The sequence below is a fragment of the Rhea pennata genome, chromosome 27 (assembly GCF_028389875.1).
Source record: "Rhea pennata isolate bPtePen1 chromosome 27, bPtePen1.pri, whole genome shotgun sequence".
Taxonomy (NCBI): domain Eukaryota; kingdom Metazoa; phylum Chordata; class Aves; order Rheiformes; family Rheidae; genus Rhea; species Rhea pennata.
In genome coordinates, this window is record NC_084689.1 from 5,821,506 (window position 1) to 5,831,881 (window position 10,376).

The window sequence follows — 10,376 nt, forward strand, 5'->3', positions numbered from 1 at the left end:
AAAGAAAGTAAAGGGAAAAGATGCAGTGATAGGGACAGGGTTGAAATGGGGAAGCATCTTATGGTAACAATCGTCCCCAAAGAGGGACGTTAATGCCTTGGACGGGGCTGTGACGACTGTTCCTGGGCTCAGAGTTCAAGAACATTTCCTGGGGTCATTTGTCACTCCTGACTCGCAGGGGAGGAAGGAGGAAATATTCTGCAATACGATGTGCGCTGGGAAGAAGACGAGCCTTTCGTAGCAGGGTAAGGATGTTGTACTGGAACAAGCTAGTGCAACGTGAGTGTGCATGTGCGTGCACAGGGCAGGAAGGCAGGCAGACCGTGTTTCCCTCGGGTGTGCAACATGCCTCCCCTGGGTACACAACTAACCCATTTCTCTCCCTTTTGCACAGGCAGCCCGACGATGCCAAGCATATTTTCCTACCTGAGCGCGGAAGTCGACTGGTGCGAAGGCAACTTTGAGCACTCAACGATCATCGCGGAGTACTATAACACTGTGAGTGCGGGCTCATCCGAAGGGCTGGCAGGGGTACTAAAGCAGCTGGTTCCTGGCACCCAGGAGCTGCTTTCAGGAGATGAGAGATGGGGCAACTTTGTTTTCGCTCTTCCTGCTCATTCCTTTGAACTTCCTGGTGCTGGAGGGTGTTTGCATGGGGAACACTTTCTAAGTTTCAGATAAATCATGGGGCTTTTATTGCTTACAACAGCCAATTGCTCACAAAACTAGCTGGGGTCAAGGATACTTTTGGCACGTGTGAGGCTAAGTTCCCACTAAGAAAACTCCAGCAACGCTCCTTAGCCCATATTTGTGAGATCCTGTTATACCAGTCCTGCAGCTCTCCTGCCAACTGGGGTAAGTCCCACGCAAGGCTCATATATTCCAGCGAAATGTACAGGAGTGGCAAAACTAGAGACAACACTTGCATGAACTGTGTTGGGCAGGTTGGGAATCCGGAACACAAAAAAGAGGAAGGTTGATGCATGAACTAATTTCACCTCATACGATCCATTTTGCAAGCCAGACTCCTTTGAGCTCCAGTCCCTTGAACGCAACCTCCCAGCTTGAGCATGGCCAGAGCCATCTGCATCTGTCCGTAGACTTGGTAAATAGCCCGTTTCTGCAAGAGAGTCTTTCTACCTTAATGCCATTAAGGATTGGCAAGGTCACGAGGCAGGTGGATTTACAACCCTTCCAAAGGTCTTGTTTATGGCTTTTAGTAAACACTGTATAACACTGGAAGTTCTTGTTTCTCATAGAAATGTCTCTTCCGTTTTTCTTTTTCTTCTTTTTTTAGTTGCTTTTAATAAATTGCCTGTAGTAACAATAATTCCCTCACCCAAGTCCTGCAGCTTGCTGGCTTTAATCGTCCCGCTGGATTCTTGGAGGGAGGATGCTTGGGCTGTATTTAGTTATTTGAGAAGGGTATTTGGCCAAAATTAGCTGTCCTGCTCAGGAGAGGATATGTGCTCCTGATGCCAGGTAGCCATGTGTGAGAGCATCATGCTTGATGCCGGTTCGAATCAAATCCTGCTTCTCTCTGGCATTCAACCAAACCCATTGTGCTGCTGCCCATTCACTGGTTGTGTCTCCCTGCTGGATGAGCTCAGAGCCCCAGAGCAAGGTAGAACTGGCAAAGAGGTATGAAATCACTTCTGCATGGATTGGCATCTCAAATGTAGCTGGAGATGTCAAATGCCTCTATGGTTTGGAGTCTCACTGGCAACAATGTAGAGGGGCTGATTTCCACAGTGCACAGGAAGTCTGAAAGTAATTCTCTTTAATCAGAATGTATTCTGGGTATATATTTGCCTAATCTCCTATTTTGGTACATAGGAAGCATATTTCCTTGGAGCTGAGACCCCATTTTCACCAAGATCCTGATTTACACCCAGACTTTCCAAGGGATTTAGCATCCTTAACACACCAATAAGTGTCTTAGGAGCTCTTTCCAAAAACTATTACACGTCTAACTTGGCTGTGTCATGCTGCTAGACACAAACTGGCACAGCCAGATGCTTAACTACCTTCCTTAGGACCCAAACGCCTCTAATTTCCATAGAACATTGACTCTTAGCTGACTCTGTCACTTTGTGGCACAGGTTTCTTCACTGCAGATCTGGACTGGCCTCAGGATAGTATTTCAGATGTGATCTCAACACTTCTGGTCTTCTCTTCTCCATTTGTTACCTATATTCAGATTGCCTCCTCTCTTTGGTAAACTTTCTGAGCCCTGTCTTGCTGGCCTGCCTGTGATTATTATATCAATATTGGCTTCAGCACCATTTTGCCAAAGTTTTAGACTAGCTGAGAATCCAGACAGGCCATCTCCAGGCTCCTGTGCCACTAAGTCAGCAGGGCTTCCTAATGGAGCGTCCCCTTCAGTGTCTTCCTCCCAACACTGCCCGAGGCTGGAGTTGAGTAGTTTTGTGCCAGCAGTAGCAATGTGCTCTGTGCCAGCTGCACTCGCTCTCGGCCTGCCTTGGGATGGATGCTGTTTATTAGAAATGAACAGCAAGGGTATGAGCAGAGAATATAAACAATATTCTTAAGTACCAAATAATTAGTACGTGATGGTTCATGGTGGTGCAGCTCAGCAGCAAAGCAATAACTATTTATAGCGCTCAGTGACCCAGAAATTTATTTTCTTCTGGCTGGTCATAGAACAGTGTTGTGCTACAGGGTCATCAGTCAGGGCTCTGCCTTTCTGTCCTCATCTCTTTCCTGAAATGAGTGATCAGGATGCTGGTAATGATATCTAGATCCTCAGCAGTCTCTCTGGCAAAGCACTAGCAGCTCTGACAATGCTGTCTGTCCAGAACTCACCAACACATGCATCGATTGGTGGAGATAAGCTCAGCTGAAAGTGCAGATTAGCCAAATCTGCCCAGATAGGCACTTACTTTCACACTGTGTTGAAGTCATGGTGCATGCCCCGGCCATCTGCACAGCCTCCGGAACCCCGCTGCATCACAGGCGCATCACTCACTCATGTGCCCAGAAATTCCCGCACAGGAATAGGGCAGCTCCTTGTTTGGGACTTTGCAAACACTACACAAACACCTGTTTCCTGCCCCAAAGCACTAGCATGGTGCTGTGATGTCATGACATGCAGCCTCGTCTTCTGCCACACAGGTCTGGCCATTAGCAACTTGCTATACAGATTGGGATAGCCTCTGAGATACTTACTTCTGTCTTTGGCCCTGGAGCTCTTGCATCAGCTAAATCTGGTTTGCTGGCCTTCAAGTGAATGAACACACCAATGAGGTTTTCAGAAACGTCAATGAGGTTTTCAGAAATCTTTAACTGCAGAAAATATTTCTATTGAGCAAGAACCCGTACTGTGCCTGGGCTGCTATTGCACCGTCATTGAGCTCACACACCCAGGTAGAGCTCTGTTAACCAGCATTTCCTGTCCAAATCCATATCAGAGGTCTGTTCTCACCTTATCATGGATGGACAGGTTCTCTGTAGGTCCCTCTTTCCGCCTTAACCTGCAAACTGCTGAGTTGCACAACTCCTGGGGCCTTTCCAGTGCTCCTGCTAATGCATCATGATTAGAACCATATCCCTTACTCCAGTCTTGATTTTCTCCTAGTGAAAGAAGCAAATGTTGGGATAGGCGGGCTTGGTTAGGGGACCTAGAACAATAAGTCATGCTTGTTAGAAGTGAGACATTGTTGTGAGCTCACATGGTGGGAAACCAAGAGCTGAGTCGCTCTTGCAGGTCAATTCGTACTTCAGCTCCATCACCACTCTCTCATTTCCAGAAATCCTGGACAGAAGGGGCTGGTATCTCCTGGTCAGCACAGTCCAGCCAGGTATAAGCAGAATCCAGAGGGCTAAAACTGAGTAGAGATTCTGCAGTTTCCTAATGGATGTACTGAGAGCAAAGCCCTCCCAACCACATTTGAGATGGAGCTTGCCACATGCCAAAGGAGTGATTTAACATAGCACTTGCATAATCAGGGCTTGGATCCAATGTGTCATGAAGTCCCCTCATAGATGCAGTTTTGTAGCGGCTCAGCCCCTAAGCTCTGAGCTTGGCTGCTCTGCATGAATTCACTCTGCAATCTCCACGTTTCTGTTGGCCCTGTTCCCCTGATTATCTCTCACCTCTGATATCTGATCTTGCATTTCTCATACTGAATTAACGAAGCAATAATGTTGCTATCATGTAATTAATGGCACTGTTGCAATGTCAAGTGCAGCAAGGATTCAGGTCTCTCTATATGCAATCTCAAAGTCCTGCATTTCCTCACTTTTGACATGCATGCTGGCACTTGCATGCTGTCGCCTTTCCTGCAAGCACATCTCTTCTTGAGATCCATCCTCATTTTCCAAAAACCTCTTGTAACCATTTTACAGGAAAAGAAATGTTTGCAACAAAGTTGCAACTTTAATACATGGTTTGTTTTCTCAGTTGTTTTGATTGATTCTGAACTGTTTGACCCTGAGTACATGAGTAGGACCAGCACTTCTCTTTCCATAGGTGAAAAAGAAATATGGCTGGATTTGGCTCCGAGCACCTATAAAAAACCCAAAACACTTGGCCTGAGAATTGCTGTTAACATGAGCATCAAGTTGTTTCATGGAAACCTTGGTGAAGTCCAAGATTAATCTCTGGGTATTAAAGGGAATAGATGCGTTACATTAAGCATGACTCGCGTTTCCCTCTGGAATATGAGAGGGTGTGTTTCACATCTCTGACAACATCCTTGTGATTTGCAGCCCTGTTACTGTAAGCTTAGATCCTATGGGACCTCACAAGCCAAGCTTTGATTTTGCAGTTGGCTCATGTATGGAAAGGTCTGCTGAGAGGTGAGACTCCAGCTGTGGAGGTCAGATCCTAGGTTTTGGTCCTCAGTTAGTATCTAGCTAGAAGATGAAAGGAAAATGACTGGCAGGGGGAGATAAAAGTCATCCTGGTAGTTTGCCAAATGGCATTTTAGCAAATCATCCTGCACTGCCTGAACAAAGCCCCAGAGAACTGTCTGGCAGCAGCGACTGGGCCCAGGCAGCAGTGACAAGCCGACAGGCCGAGCTCCAGTACGATCCCCTCCTCACCCCAGACAAACCAAAGTCTGTCAATGAAGCAGTTCTGTCGATTCGGAAAAGAGGGCAGAATAATTTCATTGCATTCAAAGCATACCTAAAAGACGTTTATGACTTCATGTAATTATACTAGTGCCCAGAGTACCTGCCCTTCCAGGCCACAGGCTTTGTACACGACACTACAGGATGTCACCTCCATCCAGTCCCCACCTACAGCTGTCCTACTTGTCTTGCTGCTCTTCCCTGCACCCGCTCCCAACTAACGATGGTTTTCCTGACTGTGTTTTGCTGCGGTTGCCTTGCTCCTTGCGCCCATCCAGCCTGTCACGGCAGAAGTCAGCCGGAGAGTTTCTGGCAGGCCTGGCATGGCAGGAGAGGAAGATGATTGCAAACAGAAGAGCTTTGGTGATTTGCTTAAGCACAGAAGCCAAAGATAAACCATCACCTGAAGGGGGCACACTGTCTTACCTTGGACTCACTGGCCTGAGAGACTGCTTGCATGGAGAGTGCTGCTCCCTGCAGCCCTTGCTGCCACAGTAAGAGCTGTCCTTCCAGTTCCAGCCTTGAGAAATGCTTCTGCTCTTCCTCCTGTGCCAAGAGTAATACCTGCCTCCATGTGATGCTTTCCACTAGAGATCAATATCCTCTTTGCAGAGAGAGATACTGAGGCACAAGGTGGGATGGGACTTGCCCAAGATCATGCAATAAGCTGAATGTGCCTCTTGTTTTTCAGATCAGCAATGTAAGCTTCTTTATCCTTTCTCCTGCCCTGCTCTACCTGAATCGGCAGTACTGCCAGCAGCGTGCCTTGCCCCTGTATTTCGTCTCTGCACTGCTCTTCTGTGTAGGTGGGTGCCAAGGTTGTGAGAAGACCAAACAGGTTACCAGAGTATCCAGCTGTTCATCTGCAATACATTTGGCTCTGGAGACTGGTTCTTAGTGGCTAAAGCACAGGGAGAAGCTAGGGTGGGAACCAGGACACCGTGTCTGTATGAAGCCCTGCAGCTCATGCTTCCCACTGGCTGTGGTGCATAACTCCCAGCCCAGTAAATCTCTGTGGTGCTCTGTGGACTGACTCACTCAAGTCTCCATTAACTCCAAGGTCTATGTCCTGCCCTTGAGGAATGGCATGTCCTCAGAAATCACCCCCAGAAACTTCCTGGGCAAGATAGGCTTGTGTTACAACAGAACTTTGCAGACATAAGCTGCCTTGCACCTTGCAGGTATCTTCTCAATGTACTTTCACATGACTCTGAGCTACGTGGGACAGCTCCTGGATGAACTCTCTATCCTCTGGACACTGGCTGTGGCATATTCCTTTTGGTACCCAAAGGTTTACTTCCCCAGGTGCATCAAAAGCAGGTATGACTCAGAAAGACATGTGCTTGCAGGCAGCAAGGGGAGGGATAGGGCATTGACATTGATGCATGTGACCCACAGGGTTCCCCCCTAACCCAGCCAGCTGCCCTGAAAGGGTTCAGCCATGAGGTTACTGCAGTTTGCTCTGGGGGCCAAACCCTTCATCACTCAGTGCTAGATGTGCTGATGGAGGAGGAGCAAGGAATTCATCCCCTAGGGAGGGCCCTGCTGAGCTCCTGTTGGCTGTAACTGTCTTTGCAAAGCTTATCAAGAGATTTGGGATGGAAAAATTCAAAAATAGAGATTTGGGTACATTGTTTCTTGCAGGTGGTGTGGCTGGAGTGGATAAGCCTGGGGTTTGCCATGTCAGCAACATGCGGACTGCTCCCGCCTGTGCAAATTTGCAGAGGAGCTGGAAGTCCTGCTAGCCCTTAGGAAGAGCACAGAACCATCTGGGGTAGTGTGGACCGGGGAGCTTTACACAGATTAGGAAATTAGATGTTCCTGAGCACCAACATTCAATTACCTGTGCTTTCAAATTGTCACAGTGTCCCCTGCCATTCATATAGAGCTTTCCTTGAAGACTGATGGGGTTTTCCCTAGGACAAGCTGGCCCAGCTTAACTCTGACACATTGCAAACGTTGTTTGCAGGGGGGTTGTCTGGGCTAGAGGAGCTCAGCACAAAAGATGGGGAGACTGGGTGAGCACAAAGCAGCAGAAAGAGGAATGCAGCAGGGCTTTGCTCAGTGATGCTCACATCCTGGCAGGCTCGCCAGACCCCTCCAAGCCAGCCCAGCTAGGAGCCTTGCAAAGGCCTGCTCCAAACCTGCTCTTCCCATGCCAAAGAGGAGGTCACCAAGAGTTCACTGTGGAGACATAGTTGGGGGAGGCAGGGAGTGGGGAAGGGACCTGGGAAGGGATTTGCATGTGAAAGGCCTCTTTAAGCCCTATTGTTGTTCAGTCAGCCCAAATCTGCATGTTTGCACTGCTGAAATCCCTACTGGCTACTGCTAGGGCTCTTGCTCTGCAGTCCTTCCTTGAGCAAAGCTCCCATTGCCATGCTGTTCCCTGGCATCACCATGAAAATGCCCAGCTCTGCCTTGGACTCACTGGGAGTCCAACAAAACATTTTCCTGCTCAGTGCTTGAGAAAAAGGGAACAACTACTCCCACTTTCCAGCCAAGACTACCACAGAGGCCGAGGTCAGCTGTGTGCAAACAAATGGCAGGTACTGGAGATGGCTTACCTCTCCCAAGCAATGAACAGGACCTCTCTGCCTGCACTACTGTGAATCCCTGGAGCACTGATACTCACTGCCAACTCTGTCTTCCCTTTAGAAAGCATTTCTTCTGGTTGAGTGGTGTCACCACCGTGGTCAGTACCTTCTTGTCCTTCATCAAACCAGCCTTCAATGCCTACGTGCTCAACTGCATCGCCTTCCATCTGCTTTATCTGACATGGCAAGAGCTGAAAAAGTAAGGAGGGGTCTAGGAAGGGTTATCTGCAGATCCCAGCATGCTCACAACATGGCAGGGAGTCTGTACACAGTACTGAATGGAGCCCAGGGCTTCATCAGCCACCTGTTAGGCCATCAGCTCTGCAAAGAGTTGAGGGAGCCTGGAAGGGATCCGGAAATGGGCACAGGCAGGACTGTGGGCAGTAGGATATGAGCAGGCTACTTGGCCCAGGTGTCTTTCAACATGGGAACAACCCACGAGACAAGAACATGTTATCCCCAGTGGCCATCTCTGCAGCTCCTTCCTCTTCTGTGTGCTCTGGGGACCACTGTGAGGCTGGAAGGAACCCATACTCCACTCCCTCTCTACTTATGTCTTCCAGATGTAACAACAAGCGGGTTCACCGGATGGCTGCAGCCATGGTTGTGTCATGGGCACTGGCCATCGCCAGCTGGATAGGTGACAAGTGGTTCTGTGGCTTCTGGCAGATGATCAACTTCCCCTACCTCCACAGCTTCTGGTAAGGGCTGCAATGGAAAGGCAGGAGCCTTGTATTTGAGGAGTCAAAGCGCCACAACTAAGGAGGGATGGCTGGAGGGCCATGGCACTCAACAAGGGAGCAGCTGCATCTGTGCCCAGCCCTTTCCCCCTTTCCTCTTTGACCACTGCTGCTGCTCCTCACCCTGGCCCTAGCCCAAGTATTTGGACCTAATCATTGTTTACTACTCCTTACCTCTTTGGCACAAACCAAAGAGTGTCTTGCAACCCAGATTGGTGTAAAATCACTCCAGTTAAGCATCTTGCTTTCAAAAGGCTGCATCTGCTCCCAGGAAGCTGTGTCATGAGAAATGTGATTTGAGTTACTTTAATAACCAAACAGAAAGACAGTGATTTGCTTAAGCAAGACATTTCAGTGCCTGACCACTGTTGCTCTAAGTGCTACACAGAAAAGATATCTCAAATTCATCCACATAAATTATTAGGATGATTGGGTTGTGTTGTCAAGATACCCAAGGTCATTGGGTAGGCCAGGTGAGGTAGAACAGGTGGTTTTGTTTGGAGTTTAAGTCTCCTATGTCGTATCATCCCCTCTGTGCATGGAATTGCCCCAGACTTCCCTGTGTTCACCAAGCTCCTCTAGGATCTTCACATAGACACAAACCCTGCTTCCTGCAGCCCTTGTGCATCATGGGATTAGGATCTTTCTCTGTTACTGCCATATCTCCCTGATCCATTTTTCCCTCCACCCCACCATGCAACCTGATACAGAGACTTGACAGAGGACCAGGGGTAACAGAGTCTCTTTGAACAGGGCTGATGTCTTGAAAGCAGTAGGTGATGTTGGTGCAGTGTCTCAGCTGTGCACCATTCATATTCATCCCGATGGCAAAGATAGCATGGCGTGTGCCTAGTCTGGCTGGGCTCAACCCTGTACTGGTTCCAACCTCATGGTGATGATGCCAGCCACATGCCATGATAAAAGGGGTAGGTGGTGGAGTTATCCATCTCATACATCTTGTATTTCTTGCCAGGCATGTGCTGATAGCCATATCTCTTCTCTACTGCTGCCCTCTGGTCATCTACTTTGACGTCATCTATGAGCTGCCATTGTTTAAGCCGAAGCTGGAATATTGGCCCAGTGACTCCTGGCCTGTTGTAGTGCCTTATGTTGCCCTGGAGCAATCCCACAAACAGTGCTAGAGCTGTCTGACCTCAAACATCCCTCGGCACAGGGTGCGTGATGCACACACATGCGTCTGTGTGGGGAACACCTCAGTTGCGCACTTGCTCTTCAAAGGGCAGTCTGGCTAATGAATGGATCAGGGAGCAGCTGAGGCCTCATGATGCTGGGCATGAAGCAGGGTGGTAGCCCACAGGTGGCTGGAAGACTCTGCCCAGACTGACATCAGGGAACCAAAGATCTCCTCCAGTAGATCCCTATCTAGAAGGGGAGGGAAATGGTGCTTCTTTCATGTCTTCTTGGTTAATCAAGCAATGGCACCCCTTGCTGACAAGGGCACAGCTGAGAAGACAGAAGCCAAACTGGTGACAGCTGGGTTTATTGCGGTTGCTCTAATTATTATTATTAATTTTATTTATTGATGTATGTGGACTTGCTCAGGAGAGCCATGCATTAAAGCTATAGACACTAACTTGCACTGGGCCCCTTTCTTTCCTCCGACTGCATGATAACCCCTGTTATCTGCCAGCCACTCAGATAGGGTGGCCAAAGCTCTCTCTGATCTTGGGAGGGTTATTTATAAAAATAAATCCTCCTGCGCTCAGAGGACAGTGACAGCCCAAAAGAGACTCAACTGGCCTGGGTCTTACGGTGCTCTACCCACCACCTGGGCTAAATCTGCAAATGACAAAAGCACAGCCCATGCTCTAGTTTCCTCTCTCCTCTCTTTCCCTTCCTTCTGTGTTACACCTCTTGTTTCCATCTGTCTCCATCCTCCTTCTTCAGTCCCCAGTGGTCCCTGTTCCTCCCAGCTCTAACGGTC

General features: G+C 48.6%; 1 protein-coding gene across 1 annotated transcript; it reads left to right on the plus strand.

Annotated features, from left to right (window-relative positions):
* The first annotated feature begins 405 nt into the window (after positions 1–405).
* Positions 406–9,573, plus strand: ACER1 (alkaline ceramidase 1). The gene is made up of 6 exons (XM_062596400.1): positions 406–498; positions 5,789–5,903; positions 6,279–6,417; positions 7,753–7,890; positions 8,255–8,392; positions 9,405–9,573. The coding sequence occupies exons 1-6, from the start codon at positions 406–408 to the stop codon at positions 9,571–9,573; spliced, it is 792 nt and encodes a 263-aa protein (XP_062452384.1).
* The last annotated feature ends 803 nt before the right edge of the window (positions 9,574–10,376 follow it).